The sequence below is a fragment of the Chrysoperla carnea genome, chromosome 5 (genome assembly GCF_905475395.1).
Source record: "Chrysoperla carnea chromosome 5, inChrCarn1.1, whole genome shotgun sequence".
NCBI classification, from domain to species: Eukaryota; Metazoa; Arthropoda; class Insecta; order Neuroptera; family Chrysopidae; genus Chrysoperla; species Chrysoperla carnea.
In genome coordinates, this window is record NC_058341.1 from 67,678,139 (window position 1) to 67,700,974 (window position 22,836).

At 29.8% G+C, this 22,836-nt stretch overlaps 1 protein-coding gene, 3 non-coding genes and 1 pseudogene across 4 annotated transcripts; 3 read left to right on the forward strand and 2 right to left on the reverse strand.

Annotated features, from left to right (window-relative positions):
• Nucleotides 1-4,023: 4,023 nt before the first annotated feature.
• Nucleotides 4,024-4,217, forward strand: LOC123301924. The gene has a single exon (XR_006535480.1). It is a non-coding gene; the product is annotated as a U2 spliceosomal RNA (small nuclear RNA).
• Nucleotides 4,218-6,903: 2,686 nt separating this feature from the next.
• Nucleotides 6,904-7,071, reverse strand: LOC123301899 (annotated as a pseudogene).
• A 118-nt stretch (nucleotides 7,072-7,189) lies between these two features.
• Nucleotides 7,190-7,383, reverse strand: LOC123301923. The gene has a single exon (XR_006535479.1). It is a non-coding gene; the product is annotated as a U2 spliceosomal RNA (small nuclear RNA).
• A 5,380-nt stretch (nucleotides 7,384-12,763) lies between these two features.
• On the forward strand, nucleotides 12,764-12,834 carry Trnag-gcc. Its single transcript has one exon. It is a non-coding gene; the product is annotated as a tRNA-Gly (tRNA).
• Nucleotides 12,835-13,080: 246 nt separating this feature from the next.
• Nucleotides 13,081-21,211, forward strand: LOC123300799 (putative uncharacterized protein DDB_G0282133). Its single transcript, XM_044883451.1, has 5 exons — nucleotides 13,081-13,504; nucleotides 14,862-15,141; nucleotides 17,146-17,338; nucleotides 19,026-19,316; nucleotides 20,914-21,211. The coding sequence occupies exons 1-5, from the start codon at nucleotides 13,287-13,289 to the stop codon at nucleotides 21,186-21,188; spliced, it is 1,257 nt and encodes a 418-aa protein (XP_044739386.1). The 5' UTR covers nucleotides 13,081-13,286; the 3' UTR covers nucleotides 21,189-21,211.
• Nucleotides 21,212-22,836: the final 1,625 nt, after the last annotated feature.

The following is a 22,836-nucleotide window of genomic DNA, read 5'->3' on the forward strand; positions in this document are numbered from 1 at the left end:
TTTAAAAACCAATTTTACTTTTCTGCGCGTAGTGAGAATGCTTCACCTGAAGTGATAAAAAAAATTTAGTAAACAAAGAAAATTTAAATGACACTGAACAGTAAGCTTTGGAACTCTCAATAGTCAAAGAATAGAAATAGAACACAAATGAGGATACGGAAGAGAAAGCTTACAGCAGATGAATCTGCCGAAGATATTACTACTTAAGAGTACTTTTACTTAAGGTAGTACCTACACGAAAGTGATATTCCAAGAATTTCTCAAAACTCAGAATATAAAATATTTAATTCATAATACACTTGCTGTTAAAATTAGAAGATGATTTACCATGCCATACATGAGATATTAGCAATTAAAAGTGACGCAATTTGTACGTGTACATGGGAGAAGTGTATAAAAATACACAAATTTACAAATATTATATTTATTTACCAATGAATGACGTCCACCATCTCTATGAAAAACTAATATAATGTAGAATACTATATTTAGAAAATATATAAATAAAAATAAAAATTATTTACCATATAGTTTCGATAAAAAACTTAAATAAATAACTCGTTTTAGCGATATTTTTTTATGGAGAGGATATAATAACTAATGGTAAAGTTATATATCATAGTATGTGTGTGTATACGTATAGAAGATTTGTTAGTGAGGAACTACAGTCTTGTGAAAATAATATATGGTATATGTATAATAGTCATAGCACAGTTAATGCACTGAATGATAGTATTAGTCCAAAACTTTTTGACTGGACGGTCGCGGAGGAACTACCTTAAGAGTAACAGTATAGTAATTATGGGCAGCGGTGAATTTACACTAGGGGCAGTCGGGGCTAGTGCCCAGGGCGGCAAAATTTGGAAAGTGGAAAAAAATTTTGTTATTGTCATCAAAATTTCTCAATAGAAAATTTTTATTCTTTTAATTAATCATACATCATTTAATAGATAATTTAAGAAATTCGACTTTACAATTTTTGTCAAATCGAAATATTGTAAATCATAATTTTGGCACCTTAAGTGAAAATTTATCTTCGAAATAATTTAATTAATTCATTTCTTTGAAGATTTGACATGGTAATATTTGATTTTTTAATTTGCTGGAATCATAAAATTTAAATTTGGTTTTTTTTTTGAAAAATTAAGAACGTTTTCGAGTTCTTTTTGCATTTAAAAATAAATAAAATTTAGTTAGTCAATGAATTTCTTAAAAATTGAATAATTTAAAAAAAATAAGATATCAAAACTACATAACTTTTTTAGTGATATTTCAATGATGGGGCGGCATTTTTTTCAGTGCCTCAGGGCGGCAGAAGTTTAAATCCGGCCCTGATTATGGACTTGTGATTGAACTTCAAAAGAGACGACAATTGTACAGAAATTTGATCAATTTAAACATTGAAGTAGTTAAAAAAAGAGCAAATGAGTTAGTAACGATGCATTCGGCTGATTTAGAAAAGTGCGTTGTTTATGAACAGTGTTGCCAGATTGGGCTATTTCAATTGTCTATTGGCGATTAAATTTTTCTGTCGGTGGCTAATAGCCATTTGGACTGTTTTTAATTTTCAGAAATATGAATTTTATTTTGTAATAAAGTCGACTTCTCGTGTATTAAAAATTTATATTATGAAAAGTGATCAATTTATTTAATTTGTAATTATGCCAATCGATTATCGCTATCAGAAATATTTTATGATTGGCGCGCTAAAATGCGCATGCGTAAATGTGTGACTTGTGTGTCTGACACAAAAAGATATTTGAAATTCTGAGATTCTCATCTATTTATTACCATCCATGATTGGGCTACTTCAGCGCTGCTCATGGGCCGGTTTTAGAAAAACTATTCTGGCAACACTGTTTATGAATGTATATCCATCTATTTTCTTATTTAACAACGATAGCTTGAGTCGAAGAACTGTCTCGAACAATCAGCTCGATTTTACAGGTTCTAAAAAATAAAAAACTTTAAACTAAAGAACTAAAGAACTAAAAAAGGTCTTTATTGATAGAAAGACTTAATGCTAACATTAGCGCCACCCAATTCTGTAAAATAGCATTATACAGTAGAACCTCGATAAGTTAAAGTCCAAGGGAAACACAAAATATTTTAAGTTATAGAGGTTTTAAGTTATCAAGGGTCTATGTTAGGTAAAGGTTAATATAGAGGTATGTACATGTTTCTATGTACCCTAGTTAATATAGAGGTATGTACATGTTTCTATGTAGTTACTGAGGGCCTATACAGAGATTATTTATTTAAGTTATAGAGGTTGCGTATTTTAAGTTATAGAGGTTTTGGGCTCTGATGGGAAGGGAACATAGTATTTTTTGAAGTAACAGAGGTTTTTATGTTACCGAGGTTTAAGTTATCGAGGTTCTACTGTAGTATGTAAATAAAGATTCCAAGGCACTAGTTTTAATTAATAAATGAATGAATAGTGATATTGAAAAATGATTTTAGTTGAAATCTGATAATAGATAATTGCTACCATTTAGTGTAATAATTATATTTGTATAACTTATAGAAATGCATATCCACGCCACGTGTCTGTCATAATATAACTTGTATATTTCTTAAAATTTATAATTATGTAGATCTATAAAATTTAAAAAAATTACATGTAATAATAATTTTTGTGAAAGTCTCTCCTTGTCTGTTTAACATATAAATGTATTTAAATAGGTAAAAGACGCCCACACTTTATACACACATAACACAACAACAATCATCAAAGTCTAACTAAAATAATACTTGTTTTATTTGTATATCTATCTATCTTTACCTGCTTTTTAAATGTATGGTCATCTGGTGGGTCTCTTAATCATATTCATTCAAATAATGCATAGTTTATATAAATAATGCACAGAGTTTAGAATTGGGCAAGAAATCCTTGTTTAAGTTCACCAATACCATAAGCAATACTGTCGTTATAAAGTAAAAAGTCCTGTCTCTAAAAACCAGAGCAATCAAGTCCAAAACCTTGAATTAAAGTTAATATAATTAATTTTTAACCAGGTCCACCCGTGAGGAATAGGGTATTCCACTATTTTTGAAAAAGTACTTCAAAATGTTGATTTTGCTAAAAAGCCACAAAAAATTTATTTCGGAAAAATACACACGCTTTCTTGCCAAAAATTTAAATTAAATTTTAAACCTATTTTAAACTGTCAAAAACGCGGGCATCCAATTTGATGGCGTAATATGGGTGTCACTAAGTTTGACAGATATATTCCAAGACATCTGATAATAATAAATATAAATACATATTAACTATGTATATATTATACCCAGCTGTCTACACTGAACTAATTGATGGTCTATGACTCATACCGCTATGACATCACAGCAGAGCTTACCCGCGTTTTAGGTCACGTGATGTACAGTTTAAAAATTACGATTTTTAATTTTAATATTTTTAAAGAAAAATGTGCTTTTATGATTCGAAATCAGAATATTTAAATATATTTTTACATAAATTTTAACTTTTTTCAAATTTCATGATTTATTTTTGACTAACGATAATACCCTATTTAGATCCTAAGAAGTATGATATAGAAAAACACTTTAAATTAGAAAGTTGATCCTTATAAAAAATTAACATTTCTTATTTAAAACCCTTTATTCGAAAACTTTTGGAGGAAATCAGGCTTTAAAATATGTCATTAATGCATTTAATCGAAAAACAAGTAAATTTAATTGATGAATATTTAAATTTATCCTTTATTATTTACACTTAGCATAGTAAACCGTAAAAAAACACAATTACAGCAAATTATTTTGTTTGTTACCTGTGTATTTATTTGTAATAAAACATAGTGTACCTGTACTTATACAACTAAAAGGTATACAATACATGTGTAATACTGTTTATGGAATAGGTACATGTACTTACAATAACATCCTCCTTCTCTGTCTTTTAGTCACTATCCTTTTTACAAAGTAATAATTATTTTTAAAACCTCTCACTAATAAGATGTTCTAGTAAGGTGTATATAAACATATTTTTACCGGTACAATGTTATCGCTTCTCGGCTCAATGAGCTAAGATCAAAGTGTAGTGTCTGTTCTTATCAGCTTAATATCTGGTACGTCTCGCATTGCGAGACCAGTATATTAAACTATTATTTGGAACATGGTAGATTGTTAGGAGCTTGCTCCTCTTCTACCCCGGGTTGACCCAGTTTAGCAGTACAGCTGGGATTGGCCCTCTTAAATTAATCTAAAAATAATACTTCTCATAAAATAATCTTTAATTACGCGAATAATACTAAATTTTATTTATAATATTTTTTTAAATTAAAAGTCAGAGAATAGTTTAAACACCACGCTTTGTAGCTTGTTTTAAGTAGTATATGGTTATCGGTAATAACTTGTCCTCATTAATGGATGGGTATGATATTAGAGAGAGACATACACATCATACATACATACATACAGGTGAAGCTAATATAAGCGTGTTAAAAAAGAAGTATCTGTCTCACTAAAAATGCACGGATTACGGGGACGAAAGTTTTGTCAGGGGGCGAGAAAAATTAATTTATACTTTTTGTCAAATATGTATGTTAAGTACTTCTTGTAAATGACAAGTGCGTTAATATATAAAAGCTTTCTTCATATTAAATAAACTTAAGTTCGAAAATTCTCGAGGAATATGTGTCGGTCCTTACCCAGGAAAAGAATTTGAAAGGGGTATTGCGATTTTTTTTCAAAATACTTTTTTACTGATGACAATTAATTTTCAGTTTTCATCAGGAAGAATGCCATCGTGCACGTAAAAATAACGCAAATATTTAACTTGATTGTTTTGTTCGGATTGACAAGTTAGTGACTTCATAACCGTTGGAGTTTGAGAGGAGATTTTCAATATCAATAGAAATTATTTTCTGTTCCCTTCCGAGACACATTGTCTATCTCTTGTGCTAGTAATCTTTGGCTCAACAATGAAAAAATTGTTTGTTCTTTTTTTTATTTACTGAGCCAGGTACATCGTCATTCCGAAGTCACTGAAAAACAAAATTATCATATTCGATTATGTACTATTCCCCTCTCCCGTTCCATTTCTAATTACCACCGAGTGCTACTCGATTAACAAAACACTTGTATTTTTATTCAAATTGATAAATTTTGCGTTCGATTTCCGCTAAAAACCCTTCTTCGTTAAAGAAATTTTTACCCATAAATATTAAAATTACCAATGGGTTCCAATTCGATACTTGCATTATTTAAAAAAGATAAAGATAAAAAAGAATTTATTGCCAGATTATAATATTACAATTAAGTATTACAAATATTCGTAGATGTTCCAATGTTCTATTACCATCTCTTATTGCTATCTTTGGTATATTCCAAGTTTTGTTTTACGTATTAATTTTAACAATTTTTATGTTTTTTTTACAATGTATTCTTAAGGATAGATTTAGGGAAAAAAGGATGTGCAACATAATATAAAAAAACCCTACTTCTTATGTAAATGTATCATTTGAAACAAATCTGAGAAAGCTATCAGTGAATTTGATATTTATTTATTTTGAGAATGATGAAATTTAAAATTTGAATTTTGTTATAATAGTAGATGCTTAGTTCTTCTATGTTTATAACTTTTATACTTGTGTGATAAATCGTTTTTAGTATAGTTTCCGATATTGGCTACCTCTTCGTTTTCGTGGACAGAGGACATTTCAAAAATTTTTTTTGTCATATCGTAGACTGTCTCCTTTAGATATGGGTGGTCCAGCTCTTTGTGAATGATTCTTGAGCTATAAAATCGTGGATAATTTCCAACGATTCTTAGAGCCCTGTTTTGGACTGACTGTATTTTTTTAAAATTTGTTTTGCAAGTGCTACTCCAAACAGGAGCAGCGTATGTCAAGATTGGTCGTATAATAGTTTTAAATATAAGAAGTTTATTTTTTTCACTCAAGATGGATTTAGAGCTAAATATTGGGAATAGAGTTTTAATAGTTCCTAAAGATTTCGATCTTACTTCATTAATGTGCTTAGTGAAAGTTAGTTTTGAATCTAGGTGTATTCCTAAATATTTGACGTACTTCGACCAATGTATTTGTTCGTCATTGACATATATATGATGATTGAGGGTGGGTCTTCGTTTGGTAAATATGATGGCTTCTGTCTTGTACTTGCATTATTTCTGTTGCCAGTTGATACATACTCTTGTTTGACTCGTCTAAACTGATGAGATACCATTCTCAAATCTTTAATCAAAAGGTATACACCAAGGTACCATTCCTAATGGTTTAAAAACCAACACACTTATATACTGCATTAATATCAACTACAACGCACATTAAAAAAGATTTAAAAAACCCACACATGATATAATAGTTGTAGGACTTAAAATTGAATAAAAGGTATCTTTAAAAAAAACAAGCCGTGGTGAACATGGCCTGTAGGAGCCACATCCATGGTGTTCTGACCCAGTAAATTTTTGTATTCAGCTATAAAATTTATTTTATATATTTTTACTTATAATAAATATTTCCATTTTATTATGAAAGGAAATTTCAAATTTTGTGTCTAAACTCTCCAAATTCAAATATAATTTCAAACAGAATTATTAAGTAAAGAATAACCAGCCCCTATACATTTTAAGGGCTATGCAAACCATAAACAGAAGTCAAGAAAGAAGTCGGAACGTTTTCCACAATACCACGTAAATTTTTTTAAAGAATTAAAATGGGGATTTATATAAAGAAATTTTCCTGTTAGGACAAATTAGAAAGAGTTGTTTCAAATAAATCTGAGATTTTTTAAAAACAATTTTTTTTAAATAATTTTATAAATTTCTCTCTTTAGAGAGAACATAATGAACGAATTTATTCAGTTTAATTCGTGAATCCGTAACTTTAACTTGACTTGAATATTATACTAATTTTTTATTAATTAATATGGGCTAAACCCCAGTAATACTGCAACACTGGGTCAACCCGCAGTAGAAGAGGAGCAAGCTCCTAACATTCTACCATGCTCCAAATAATAATAGTTTAAAATATACTGGTCTCGCAATGCGAGACGTACCAGATATTTCGCGCGGATCGTATCCGACACCATCAACCGAGCCATGATCTATGCTATTCATAAAGACTTCGTCATCCAGGTTACTACTCCAATATTTCGTCCGGTATAAGATTTGAAGAATATTTTATGAGAAGTATTATTTATTGATTAATTTAAAAGGGCCAATCCCAGCTGTACTGCAACACTGGGTCGACCCGCGGTAGAAGAGGAGCAAGCTCCTAACAATCTACCATGTCCCAAATAATAGTTTAATATACTGGTCTCGCAATGCGAGACATACCAGATATTAAGCTGATAAGAACAGACACTACACTTTGATCTTAGCTCATTGAGCCGAGAAGCGATAACAGTGTACCGGTATAAATATGTTTATATACACCTTACTAGAACATCTTATTAGTGAGAGGTTTTAAAAATAATTATTACTTTGTAAAAAGGATAGTGACTAAAAGACAGAGAAGGAGGAAGTTATTGTAAGTACATGTACCTACTCCATAAACAGTATTACAGATGCATTGTATACCTTTTAGTTGTATAAGTACAGGAACACTATGTTTTATTACAAATAAATACACAGGTAACAAACAAAATAATTCTCTGTAATTGTGTTTTTTTTACGGTTTACTATGCTAAGTGTAAATAATAAAGGATAAATTTGGTACTCATCAATAACACCTATTAATATTTAGTAGTTAGTGTAGTAAAAGACCTCGCTAAAATTAGATGTAATTTCCATTTCGGTCAAACTTTTTCAAATTTTGGCAAATGATAGTTTAAGTCATTCTAAAGAAAAGTTCCTATGGTCACAAGTCATGAAAATGACAGGATTTCATGTTATAGCTAAATTAAAGTTGGAAAATGTACTCATGTGTATAATACATGCCTATGTGTGTAGGTATAGGCTAATATATATACAGATATGTATAACTACATGCATACGTATGCTTTTTAATGTAAGGGTGTTGTTTTTTAATTCTTGTTTTTTTTTTTTTTTTTTTTTTTTAAGAATATGTTACGAATTATTCAAAGAAGAAGCAGTGTTTAATGTTCAGTGGATCAATAATATGAAGTGTTAAGATCAATATTTTCTACAATACAATTAAATTACAATAATTTTTTTATACAAATGAGTACAATTTCCAACTTTAATTTAGGGATAACTTGAAATCCTGTCATTTTCATGACTTGTGACCATGGGAACTTTTATTCAGAATGACTTAAACTATCATTTCCCAAAATTTGAAAAAGTTTGACCGAAATGCAGATTACATCTTATTTGTGCGAGGTCTTCAACCCATTTCCAGAGTTTTCATTCATAAGAACCATCATCATAAGAACCCACTTCTGATGAAGTATCTTTTTGTTAATAATCACTTGCAGACAAGTGCTTTGTCATGCATTAAACCCAGTAGTTTGTGCCATCAAACAATAGTCATGTTTTAAACTAATTAGCCTGTGTCATCAAACCCCAAAAATCATAGTATATTGTACGATCGATTATATTTTATTAATAGTTGTCATGTATAAAACCGTAAGTCAATACTGACTTTATATTTTATATAGGTACATTTTCAGTCAAAAAAGCATGTTGGAATAAATATGACATAAGAGGTTTTTGAAATGACCGATTCAATTCATTTACAATTTATTCAATGTCCAATGTTCGCTCTCACGGGTAAACAGTAATGTTAACGACAAAATGATACAAAAGTTGTTTATTTTTTTTATAAGGGACACTTGTCACATTTAAACTTTTATTCTATCTCTAACAGTTTACATGATGGGTTCTACGAATTCAAGACCCAATTGATCTCATTTGTGTAGCTCATTTACTCTTAAGTCACTTCTTATGTCTTGAGCACGTTCTAAAAATTTCAGCTTGATATCTCTTTTCTTTTTTGAGTTATTTCGTTCGTTTTTTTTTTTTTTTTTTTTTTGGTTATTCTGTATTCTAAGCGGGTTAATGGAAAATAAACCAAAAACAGAGATGGATCATTTTAAAGTAGGAATTTCAACGGTTCAAATGAGCCCAGACAGAGTATGAAAATCGAAAAAAAAATCAAAAAAGTTTTCCGTAAAAAATGAGCAATTTTAACGGAAAATTAAAAAAATCTCAAAAAAATATTTTTTTCGGTTTCATAAAAATCCATGCTTAATCTTTAGGTAACAAAAAAGATACACTTTCATGCAAATTGATTTTTTTTTTTTTTTGAGCGAGAAAAAATTTAAAACGAAAAATTCAATTTTTTACGATTTTCTGTGGAAATTTGAAGTTATGTTGAAAAAAGTCCCGTACAAAAGTTTTTCAATTTTTTATTATTTACAACTTTTCTGTTGAACATTTTTTTGCTATAAAATCAACTCCATTTCACCATTTCCAAGGGTTTTGAGTTTAATTGTTTTTTAATGTTATTTAAACCCCAAGCCAACATTTCTATTAAGTTGCTGCCTGATTTATTTTATTTCTCTCAAAACGTAACTACACTAGCCTAATTGTACATCAATAGTGATTTTAATTCGTGAATTATTAAATACTTACAATTACAGTTTATTACAGACTTGGAACTTACTTATTTTAAAGCTTTGTAAAAACCTATAAACGAAAAGCTATTATGAAGTTTTTAGTTTTGTTTATTCGAAATGAAAACGACAACTTTCTATCAAAAAGTGAATATACAACTTTTGTGAAAAGATATTTAATTTTGAATCTTATATTATTCAATTAATATAGTGTTTGCTTATATCTAAATATTAACTTCTCTCTTTTAGTCTTCTACCCATGAGATTGAAAAGATTTATTTAATAATTTATGCAGATTATTTTTCTTAAATAATAAACAGTTTTTTGTTGTTTTTATTAGTGTATGTTTATTATAAGAAATAATAATAATTATTGTTATTGATAAATATATATATGTAATAAAAATAATAAAAAAAAAATATTTAAAATTCTTTAATATAAATTGTTTTAAAATTTGTTTATGATTACACCAATGCCAATGTGAACTTTAATTTATTTAGTTCATGACTTTTTGTCCTCTAGAGAGCGCCATATTCAATTTAATGTGAAGCCAAGATCAAGACGCTTTTATCAATACCTCATTTGTCAAATAATGATAAGTAGTTTAGAAGCTAGGAGGGAACAAATGAACATATACAAGGTGTTCTGTTATTAACTGAAGATCGTGGGCATTCAGAATAAGCTCATAAAGACACAGGAAAAAGTTATTTACCAATTTTGGATCTGAGCCCTAATTTGGGTACTACAGGTATGACAAAAATTGATAAATTGGTAAATTCACTGACTATCATTCGATAACCAGTAGCCAATGATAATCAGTAGATATTAGTATCTATCATTTAATAATATTCAACTAAAGAAGGGATATGAACTGATTTCAATTGGATTATATTATTTTGAAAAAAACATTTAAAAAAAACTATTATATTATTTCATTGGTTTGGTCAATTCCCACTTTTTTTTTATTATTATTATATTTTTGCAAGAAAACATTAGATCATTAGTAAAAAAACAAATAACATCACAGAAGGAGTGTTTTTAATTTAACGTAAACGAATATTATTAAATGATAGATACTAATATCTACTGATTATCATTGGCTACTGGTTATCGAATGATAGTCAGTGAATTTTCCAATTTATCAATTTTTGTCATAGCTGTAGCGCCCAAATTAGGGATCAAATCCAAAAGTGGTAATTAACTTTTTCCTTCGTCTTCATGAGCTTATTCTGTAGGCCAACGATCTGCAGTTAATAACAGAACACCTTGTATACATACCGGTCAAACACATAACCCTCGCCATTGTATAGTCGGGGTAATAAAATGTCAAATAGGGGCAGGGGAAGGTGCCCTAAAATGATTCCCTTTAGAAAAAATACAATTTATAGTCAAACTATTCGAGATATGTAAAACGTCGAAATATTTGTGGTTTCTTTATTCAAATGTTGCAATATTAGCATGTCAATTTCTTTTGATTTGTTCAAATTTTAGGAACTATTTAACGTTTCTCAAAAGGGATTGTTTTACCGACCTTGTAAGAATAGGTGGTAAAATGATCCTATTGCGTTTGTTACCAAACAGTTCTCGTAAATTATCAATTTTTTTTTTCATTGCGAATAGTATAAACACAAAAATCACTGGTTAAATCATCTAAATCAATACAGTCAAGACCCGCTACATGATGGGCGATCATTTTACACACAAAATAGAGATCATTTTAATAAATATAAAAGGGATCATTTTACGCGTAACGATATATTTTAATATTGTCATAAAAATTGACTTTAAATTCATTATACGCCTATCAAATTCATAATTCATAATCAATTTGTTATAATATTATTAAACGTAAACAGAAGCCAAGAGTAAAACAATTAGCCGGCGAAAACTAACACAAAAAAGGAATTTTTTCGTGGAAATTTGTCTTACTTTTAATCAAAAGTAGTCAAATTAATAGTTTTGCTGCGAAACTCCAAATAGCTTTTACATAGCCATAAGTCTTTATTCAACGATGAATTTGATCAAAGTTATCAATTACAAGACCAAAAATTGATAAAATTTGGTTCGCTGTTATTACAGTTATATTAGAGTTAAAAAACGGATTCTCGTGAAGTACTTGGTTTGTTTTGTGAAAATTAAAGTCTATTTGATGAAAAATAAGGACCAAGATGTAGGTAGGACTTCAAAAGATAGAGAGCCTGATAAAGTGGAAGGTAAATAAAAAGGGCGTATTCTGGTTAACACAATTCCAACCTTTCTAGTCATGCAAAACAAAAAAAATTGAAAATATCCTTAGTTAGTAAGGATGTCGTTATACCTTCTATCAACGAAAAGGAACTTTTGCAAAATTGCGGCTATTTGAAAGAAGTTATTTGCCCCAAGCAACAAACTTGAGGCATCCACTTAGTCTTTAGTTATAATTTACGAATCTTCGAAAAAGATTTGAACGATTTTGATTTGCCAAAATCTATATCCTACAGTGATAAAAATGATGACATTTACGATGATTGTCGGCATTAATGTAATGTGTATAAGTTTTTGAACATTGAAAATATTATAAAATTCATTGTGTATTTATTGTATTGTATTATTTTATCACAAATACAAAGATTCATACCTTAAAAATCATTTGCTATGGCATGGCAGCACACAAGATATCTGTACATATCTACTTGAGAATTATATTCATATATGGATTAGTGGTTTTACAACTTATGTATGTGTGTGGACCTGGGGACAATAGTGAACAGAACAGAACAGAATGACTTCTTGTAAGAGAGACAGGTCGCCTGCAGGCTGCAGGCTGCTTGCCTATTGCTAAATGTAAACACAAACACAAGCCAACTCATTAAAGAATAGTTTTGTGTCAAATAATAATGATAATTTCTTTTTTCATTTTGAATAATAAAACATTTAAGTCATTTTAAGTGATTTTACAGAGAATCAATCTTTTCTATTTACTAATCGCGACATTTATAATACATTTGTGTTGTCTAATTATGGTTTGAGAATCATTCTAATTTATGTTGGAGATAGTTTTTCTAACCTTTATTAAGTTAAATTTTTGAACTGTTTGATACAAAAATAATTGGAAAAAAATATATAAGAATCCTAATTTTTTCCTTATTTGAGCTATTAATCATATCTACCACACTTAACTTATCTCTGCCACACTTAAGTTATCAAATGTGATCAACATTCATGAGCATCGTTGGTTCAGTGGTAGAATGCTCGCCTGCCACGCGGGCGGACCGGGTTCGATTCCCGGACGATGCATACAATTTTTTCACGCTACCTCATAACTTTTGATCTAGAGGGTGAACAAAGCTTAATCCCAAATCTGCAGGTCAATCGAAGCTATTGAAAGAATGAATTTAGAGGTTTTAGCCTCGTTTACTGGAATAAATCTTTAAAATTTTAACTAGCAATAACCATAGAAACGAGGATACTTGTAAAAAACATGAATCATAATAATTTTTAGTTTCCCATTTGACAAATTCATTTACAATCATTATTTTTATCTACACTTCAATCTTCACTTTTATTGCATTGTAATTTTTATGAATGGTAATAATTATTGGATTAAATCGAAATGTATGCAACGTAACCGATCAGCCGTAATAATAAGTTAATCAAGCACAAAAATTGGATCAACAAAACAAACTCATTTGTACATCTATTTTTCTATCTTCTCCAAGAAATAAAAATAAAACACAAAATCTCAAATCATGTCAAATACATTGGAAGAAAAATTTGAGAAAATGGATCCACAAGAAACAATATTAAAATCATCATTTAAAATGGATAAAAAAATTACAAAAATTGATGAACAACTATCAGGAGTGAATCATGATTTGAATAATGTACTTAATAAAAATAATCCATCAGACCTTAGTGACATAAGTGATATATTAAAATATGAAACAGCATCGATAACTAACGAGAGGTAATAATTCTGTTTAACGGCTGCAACACAAGAGTGCGTATAACTTTAGCAAATAATCTGAAATGGAATAGAAAGTATTACTCAAAAAGGTGGTATAAGATTGACGTTCATCCATCTGATAACCAGATGAGACATATATTTTGCCTATGATAGCTTGTATTTTACACAAATAATTAAAAACTGTACATATTTATTACCTGCGTAAACCAATCCCTATCCCTATTTTGAGTGTTATTGAAGGAGGGATAAGTGAGAGAAAGGGAGAGAAAGGGAGATGAAAGGTATAACAAGGTGGACTTTACCAGTCCTTACTTTTAAGGCCAGTGAAGCGGGCAGGTATCAAGCTAGTCAAATAATAAAATTTCATAAAGAGTATGTCTCATCTGGGTATCAGATAGGTGAAGATCGATTTTATACTCCTGTATCTTATACTCCTGCGATCTTCAGTACTAGGTTAGGTTAGGTTATACTGCTGGCTGTCCACGATGGACACACTTAGGCTATAAAGCCCATTGTGATACCATATGGGTTTTACCACCTTCCCGCTGATAATTTCATTTATCAGCTCCCTAATTTCAGAGGCTGAGTGCACCTCCTTCATGATGCATATTCCATGCACTACACCAGCCCATCACAACTATTAATTAAATTAATTTTGTTGCGACGGCGGGAATCGAACCCGCTACCCTATGCTTACCGCGGAAGGAATTGGTTACGCATTAACCTACTGAGCTAATAGGGCGACATCTCCAGTACTATAAACCAAATATTTTATATACCCAGTTTGCTAGGTATTAATAACTGATAGTTGCAACTCGCCAACTGGCGATAATAATTCGTACTAACAAAAATCAGAAGAAGACTCGAATTCAGTAGTTAGAATTTCAACTTTAAGGCAAATAAAAATATTCTAATTGAAATCAAATAAATCCCGCCAACTGGCGATAAAAATTGGTTCTATTAACAGGAAGTGGACCCTTTTTTCAGTAGTTCCAATTTAGACCACCTGATTACTCACCCTTTATCAATAGCAATATTATTCGGGCTAGAATGAATTTCATTTCATATTTACTATTTATCCAGTGCCAATATAAAATCAATTTGGATATGAAAAGGTATCAAAAAAAGCCAACGTGCATTAACTCAATTCTTATTAAGTCAATGTCCTATACTCAATCTGAAAATTATCACTGTTGGTCCAAATCTATCGATTTCACTTAAACTTTTCAAAAAATTTATCTGCAGTCGTTGAAGAGGATACTCCACAGAAGATTCAGATTATTTGCTAACTTTACGTAATTCAAACTTGGTAAAATAATTTCCATTTTTCGCTAAACTAAAAATTATCAAATGATAGTTGTGCTGGTACAAGTGGATTTAATGGTGGCGCCACAAGTAGTGGCGGTGGAAGATTTATCGATAGTAATAGTAGTAATAATGGACCAGTATCACGTAAACAATTACGTTTTCCAGATGATTATGATGATTACGAAGATGATGATTCGATTAATAATTTTGCTACAGATGGTGTGCATAAAACATTATCGATGACAAATCGTTATGATCCTGATGAGGCATCAACAGATACGCTGCATCAGCAACGTTCATCGATATGCAATATATCGATACATTCACAGGCAATTAGAGTTGACATACCATCGATATATCGAAACATCGATATTCGTTATTTAAAAAAGGGAGGAAACAGCAATTATATAATTCACCATATTATAATTCACCATTCAATTTTGATGGTGAATTATGTTATAACTTAATATAAGACGAAAAGTAAGAATAACAAGGGAAAACAAACAATTGACTGAGTCAATTGTTGAAATACCATGTGTAGATAGTGTTGACTACTGTGTCTCATTACACATACATGCATGTCACACATACATAACTGAAATTCCCATATAATACATACTATACAATTTGCGTCTAATTTTCAACCTCGCGGGTAAACAGTGACGTTTACGAAAAGATGTTTCAAATAACAGTTGTTAATTTTATTATAAGGAACATTTTTAACAATTAAACTTTTGTTTTATCTCTAACTCTTTACAAGATGGGTCCTTTGGGCCCAAGACCCAATTGACCCATATTGCTCATTTACGAAATCGACCCCACTTTTTACGCCCTTAACACGCTGTAAAAATTTCACCTTGATATGTCTTTTCGTTTTTGAGTTATCGTGTTGACAGACAACCGTAAATGGACTAATTAGATGATTTTATGAACACCTATTCGCTCCGTGCGTGAGTTTCGTTTCCATGGTAACGATACACTACTTTAATTATAGAATTGTATAGATGCATATATAATTGTATGGATTGCATTTAAGACTTACATTGAAAATTTAATATTATTGTCTCACAAATTTAAATAAATACTTAATTATGATAATTTACATTTGAAAAATAATATTTGTGCAATTTGATTTCTTATTTTCACAATTTTTAATGCAGTTTAATTAATTCGTGTTTTACAATAATTTTAATTTGACATTTCTATAACATTAACATGTAAAGAACAAATTAACATGCAAATTAGTAATAACAACCCCCTTTAACGCCAAAATTTTTCACTGGAAGCGCTGGCATCGATTTTATTGTCCCTACCATGACTACGCACACAACGAATACCAAAATTTTGTACGTAGCATTAATATTTTTAACGATGTTCCAGCATGGTATTTGCAGTTTCTATGTTAAAGCAATGGTACAATTTTTTTTTCGACAGAATTTAACGAAAAATTAAATTTAAAAATTTAATAATGCTTACTATTAATTCCCAAAGTTTCAGAAATTTTGACCGTTTAAAATGGGAAATAATTATGCCAACGTCCCAATTTCGATCAATTTACGTCAAAATTAATATCTCGAAAGTGAAAATTAATTTCTAAATTTTTTTTTTAGAATTGTATTGTATAAACATTTTTTTCTACTTTTTCTTCAATATATAATAATATCATAAAAAATAGTTGGAGAGACCGGACATTTTACATGCTTTAAATGGGACATGAACCTCAAAATCGCGAACTTTGTCTTTAAATATCTCGCGATCTAAACGGTCAAAAATTATGAAATTTTAGGAATTCATAAATAAAGCTATTATAAACCCGAGAAAAAAAATTCGGCCAAATCTGTCGAAAAGTGATTTCATGCTGGTACTACCTTAAGCGTTACAAACTTGGGAAAAAACTTAATATACCTTGATATATATTACATATATACTGGACTAACTTTCAAAATATCGTAAATTGAAAATTTTGTTTAATTATTTTGCTTTCGATATTTCGAAAACCAAAGCAGATATCGAAAAAGTTTATTCTTATTTTTCGTCCACATTCATGAAGTTATAACAAAATTCAACATCAAAGTTGAAAATATAAGGTACAAATAATTTTAAACCTTAGTCTGTAGTTGCTTTGGCGCTGGTACTGCCTTAAAATAAATTAAATAATCGCGGATTTGTGGTTCTTGAAGCATAAATACTAGTATTTTAAAATTTATTGTACTAAAATGTAAAAATTTCAATACACCGATGTTTTTCTTGATATATCAATCGGTGAATTAAACTTTAAAAATACCAGAACAATAAAAATACTTCACTTTGAAAAAAGTACAATATTCACGTAGGCTATGGGTGGTAGCGCTGGTATTGATATTCCTAGTACAGCATCTGAATCAGGTACAAAAGGATCGAAGGCTTTTACAAATAATACAACATCGATATCATCATCGACTATATCATCATCGGATCAAAATAATCGACAACAATGTTCATTAGCTGCAGCTGGTACAAGTGAAAGAAACGATTACAATTTTTTGGGTAATGAAATTATATATGCTTTTAAAACGCATTTCCAACAAATTTGACCAGATAACTAGAGACCAAAAATGCATGTCCCTTTATAGCTAGATGTTAAAAAACAGCTATCGGTTCGGTACAAAAACTACTACACTTGGGACATATAACTGAGCATCATAATACCTCAATACTCAATCAATTGCAATATTTTTTGTACCGCTAGCTTTGTTTTTTCATGAAATGTGAAACTATAAAAAAACATAAAAGTTGCTCTAATTTGACTCCTAGACATTTTCGGTCTATAAATTTTTGTTCATGTTTGTTGCAAATAAAATTTAGTATAATACCTCTCGAAGCGAAAATCGAATTACCTCTGTAGATATATGTTTCGTACAAATAATACAGAAAAACTTGATAGCAAAAATTTGATATGTAGTCCGATCCGAATAACGAGAACCTCGAGCCTCGATTGTAAATTTGATCTTTATAGAAAAAATTTCCAATGTCTCCTTTAAAACCCCTTAATTCTTTTTACTTTAATAATTAACCTTAAAATAACTTCAAAGAACAATTGTATCCAACAGTATAGGATCACTTGACTCCGATGAGACGGCAACGCGAATTTTGGAATTTTTTTCAATTCATAAAATACTTGTAGACATTCACACAGAACCTCGTGTCATTTGCCCCAAGCAAATGATAGACGATTAATCGAAATCAGACTAACTTTATTAATTGATAATTTTCGAAAAATCATTCAGGAAAATTATCATGCCATAATTTTCAGCGGATCGAAATAGCCGTGCTACCACCAATAGATCGACTTTCACGAAAAGTTGATTTTCATGAATGGCTGTTCTATTTTTAGAGAAGGTGTATAAGTTTTAATATTTTTTTAACTGAACAGATTCGAAAAAAGTCTTATCAATTATGAATCTGATATTGAATTTTATTTTAAACGATCTTGAAAATCTATATCAAATTTAAGGTAATCGAAAGAATCCCTGACCGCTGTATATGGAGAATGACTTTCGGTCAAATGTCGCCAGAATTTGGGAAGATATTCTTCTTGTCATTCTGAGCAAATGAATCAATGAACACAAATCTCGCTAACGTACCGTTTTCGAGATATTCCATATCAAAGGTTCTGAAAATGTAATTTTTCAGAATTATTCTTCTGCAAAATAAAAATTGCGTACGTCCGTGCGAGTGAGTGTGTGTGGTTATGTATTTTAAGAACAAACTAATCTTTTTCTAATTCTTTTAGAATAATTTATACATTCAAAACTTCAGGACCGTTTTCATGATGTCGAGCATTATAACTTCTTTCAACAATCTGGTTGATGAATATCGCATGTGAGCATCGTATCGGACAAAACTCAAAAATTTTTAAGAGCTACCATATTCAAGTCCATTTTAGTTATTCTGTAACTTTGGCAGAAAGTAACTCATTCATGTCAACGTTTCAGGCATAAATTATGCGATCGCATATGATATAGAAACTCTTGAAATTCAATGAAAATCGGGAAATTTGACATGGAATATGTCAATTTGTGCTCCATGTATAGTGATCAGGGATCCTTTAACCTATCAATTTTTAATTGAATTGCTTTTCATGATAAAACGATTTTTTTTTGATTTTCTTATATCAAGTTCTGCGTATAACATTTTTACTAGCCTAGTTGAACGAGTTTTTGGTATTTTTTAGTTAAAAGTATATCACAAATAGAAAATTTCTCAACAATAGCAAATCATAACAATAACAAGAGAACAGAGCCATTAAATCATAGTGCCTCACAACCAGATAACTTATCAACATATTTCATAAATGATAACAATAATAATAATAATACTACGGTATCCTCATTACATTCAACAATGGAAGCCATATTAAATGTACATCGTACACAACAATACTATACAACTAATTCAGATTTGGAACCGTTTAATAACAATCAAAAATCAATATTAACAATACATCCACAATATCGTTTATTAGGTACGTAAAGTAAGCTATTCAATTACGAAAAGCGGAATAGCCCTAAAAACCATAATTTCGAATTGGAAAATGGTACTTTCCAAGCTATTTAAAAAAATAAAAACACCAAGAAATAGGTAAACTTGCAGGGATAAAGTAAACTAGTCAAAACCATAAGCATAGTCTATTTAATTAGTTCAAGTAGAAATAATGGTCATAAAAATACGTGTGATAGCTTTTTGTATTGGAAATGATGTTTAAAAAAAAAGTGCTAGGAGTATTTTTCAGCACAAAAAAATTGAAAAAGTTATAAACAATTAAAGATGGAAGAAAGGTTATCGATTATCACCAATATTTTATAAAATATTAATATTTAAGAAATTTAAAAAAAAGATTCTTCAAGAGGAGAATATTTCATATAAAAAACTTTTCCCGAAGTCTATCTTGATTATAATTTTAATTTAACGCTGAAAATATATCTTCTTACATCATTTTTAGATTTTTGTTACCTATGTCATCAAAAAACCAAAAAAATTTTTAATAATGGGGGTAAAATTTGTTGGCTTCGTGGAGGCTTTCTTATACATATACCATAGAAGTTAACATAAAACTGTCTATAGGCAGAGTGGTCGTCTAAACAGTTGATCGTTATAGAGAGAGGTCTAAAGAAGAGTTCTCGGTTCTATTCGTTACCGGTTCTCCGGTGCTATTGGTCGTATAATGACAAATAAATAAGAGGAATATTTGGTTTTTCTTGTAAAATAATACGGTACAAAATTGTTTTAGACTCTCTGAATGATGAGCAAGTTGAAAATTCGGATTCAGCAAGTACCAATACGTCGAATTACACTCCTTGTTCGGTAGGATTTGTAAATGCATACGAAATACACTCGATACAAATCGACGAATACGCGCGTACACTAAATATAAATATAAGTTGATTTCGAATACAATCGATTTTTGAGCTAAATTATAGATATGAAATGTAAAAATTTTAAATTATTAGGATTTTTCAGAAAAATATCGACTTTTAAATTAACTGGAAATACTTTCAACTCAAAATTTTGATACCATTATTGACTTTCTATGCTCTTAAATATGAAAATACGAGTTTATAAAGATTTTTCGAAAAAGTATCGTTAAAAGTAAAGTTTTGAGGCTGGAAAACACGAAATATGGCAAAAGATAGCTCGAAAAAGTCTTGAAATTCCTATGTGCTTTTTTTTTTTATCGGTCAGTGGTTATAATTTTGACTAGCTAAGTTTATTGCTGTAACCTCGGAATGAGATCATTTTCTCTATGTTTCGGCTTTCTTTTGATTTTTAAAACAGTTCGAAATTAATACATTCAGCTTGAAATAATAATTTATGTCGCTATTACATTTCGGAATTGACTAGAGCATAAGCGCCCATAACATAACAAGACACCCTAGATTTAAAGCTAGCTTTAAGCTAGATTTAAAAATTTATAAAAAATAACAAATTTTTACTAGTCTGTCGTGCGTAATAAGTTTTCAGCCATTTTCACTAAATAATTTTGAATTATTCGATGGGGTGCTTTTTTATGTTATGAGCTTTTATACCACTGGCTTACTTTACTGAATGATCTTCGTTATTAGTAAGTGATACAAATTCACCAGCAATCATTGAATCAACAATATATGGTAACAATGGACATCCAGAACAATTAATAACACAACAATTAAATAATGAGTATCCAATCTTGTCAAGACATTCATCAACAGAAACCATACAAAGTAAATTATCTGCAATGCAATTAAATGAATACACAGTGATGGGAACATTATCCTCAAATGTCTCCCAACAACAGACGAATAAAGAAGAAAAATTAAATGGCAAGGAATCAAATTGTATGTTTACAATGAAATCTTAATATGTTTCTTAATAATTTTTTTGTTAAATGGGAACTAAATAAATTTTTTGACAGTAATTTCATGTATATTGTTTCGTTTAATGGACCCGGCACGATTAGATAGGAAAATGGCTTTCTGTGAAACTTTTTCAAACTACCCCCAAAATGTTCTTCGGATTATGCTGATCAAAAGCTCTCACCGCCACAAAATTTTTTAACGGCCAGTTTTCGAGCTACAGGCGATCAAAGCTACACATATATTATAGTTATAATATACAAGAGGGTTATTTTAATCTATAATGGCTAATAGGTTGTTTTCTAGTTAACCAATAAAAAAATTACTCAACAAAAGTTGCAGAGTTTGATGGGACATCATGTTCTGACATCAGATTGGACCTAGTTCTTCACATTTCTTTAATAGTCAATTTAAATCTAAAACGGTAAGAGATAGAATAACATTTTCACTTAGAAAGTTGGTCCTCATACAAAAACTGGCATTTTTCATCTAAACCATTTTTTCGAAAATCGTTAGCTTTTCGAGAAAATGCGCTTTAAAAATATGTCATAATTGCTTTTAATCGAAAGAAAACACGCTAACTATGGAAAAATCCTTTAGGCAAAAGTTGTCAAGTTATCTTTGACCTACAATAATCGATAAACTTCAAGCATATTTTTTTTCGATTAAATACAATAATGACATATTTTTTAATTGCATTTTCTCTAAAAGCTAATGTTTTTCCATAAAATGTCTTTAGCAAAAATTGTTAGTTTTTTATGAGGATTAACTTTCTAACTTAAATTGTTATTCTATCTCCTACAAAAAAAAAAAATCTATCTATCTCATACTAAATCTAAAACTATTAAAAAACCCAAAGAACTAGGCCCAATCTGATGTCAGAACATGACGTTCCCATTCAAAATCTGCAAATTTTGGTGAAGTTATTTTTTTATTGGTTAACTACAAAACGATCTATTAGCCATTAAAATGACCCACCCTGTATACTATAACTATAATACATGTGCAGTTGTGATCGCACGCCCGGTGTTCGAAAACTTCTCGTTAAAAAATTTTGTGAAAGAGATCCGAATAATATTTTGGGGGCGATTAGAAAGAGTTTCACAGAAAGCCATTTTCCTATCTAATCGCGCAGGATCCTTTGTTAATCTATCTGAATAAAAATAATGTATTAAAATATTCTATATCTGGGTTATTTTAAATAGAGCAATCTTGGAAAAAACAAAGCAGGTTTTTAAGGACACAGTTTAAGTGGTTCCATCTTCTTTTAATTTTGATTGAAAATATTAATATTTAGTAAAATTATAAATTCGAATCAATTAAATTTTAAGCTCGAAAACACACTTTTCGAGCCTAATGGTTTTCAAAGATTGGTGTCCAAGTTTCCAAGGTTGGTCTCTCTAAAATAACTCAGGTATAGTGAAATATATTTGAAAATTTTAGTAGCCTGGCCTAAAACAAGATGGAAATACTGTCAAAAAATAACCAGAATTGTGTTCTTTTTGCATCGTTGACTTATGTGTTAGTAAACAAAACCGTCAAGTCAACGAAGCAGAAAGAACACAAAAAGATAAATTAGGCAGGACATCTAGGACGTAAAGTTACAATTTAAAAAACTTAAAGATTTTAAATAAATTTTTTCCTGAGTTGGTA

Bases quoted from the DNA above. Each gene is read 5' to 3' on its own strand.
- LOC123300799 (XM_044883451.1), top strand. From the start codon at position 13,287: ATGTCAAATACATTGGAAGAAAAATTTGAGAAAATGGATCCACAAGAA. The intron at 13,505-14,861 runs GTAATAATTCTG...ATCAAATGATAG, and splicing joins GCATCGATAACTAACGAGAG to TTGTGCTGGTACAAGTGGAT. The intron at 19,317-20,913 runs GTACGTAAAGTA...CTTCGTTATTAG, and splicing joins TCCACAATATCGTTTATTAG to TAAGTGATACAAATTCACCA.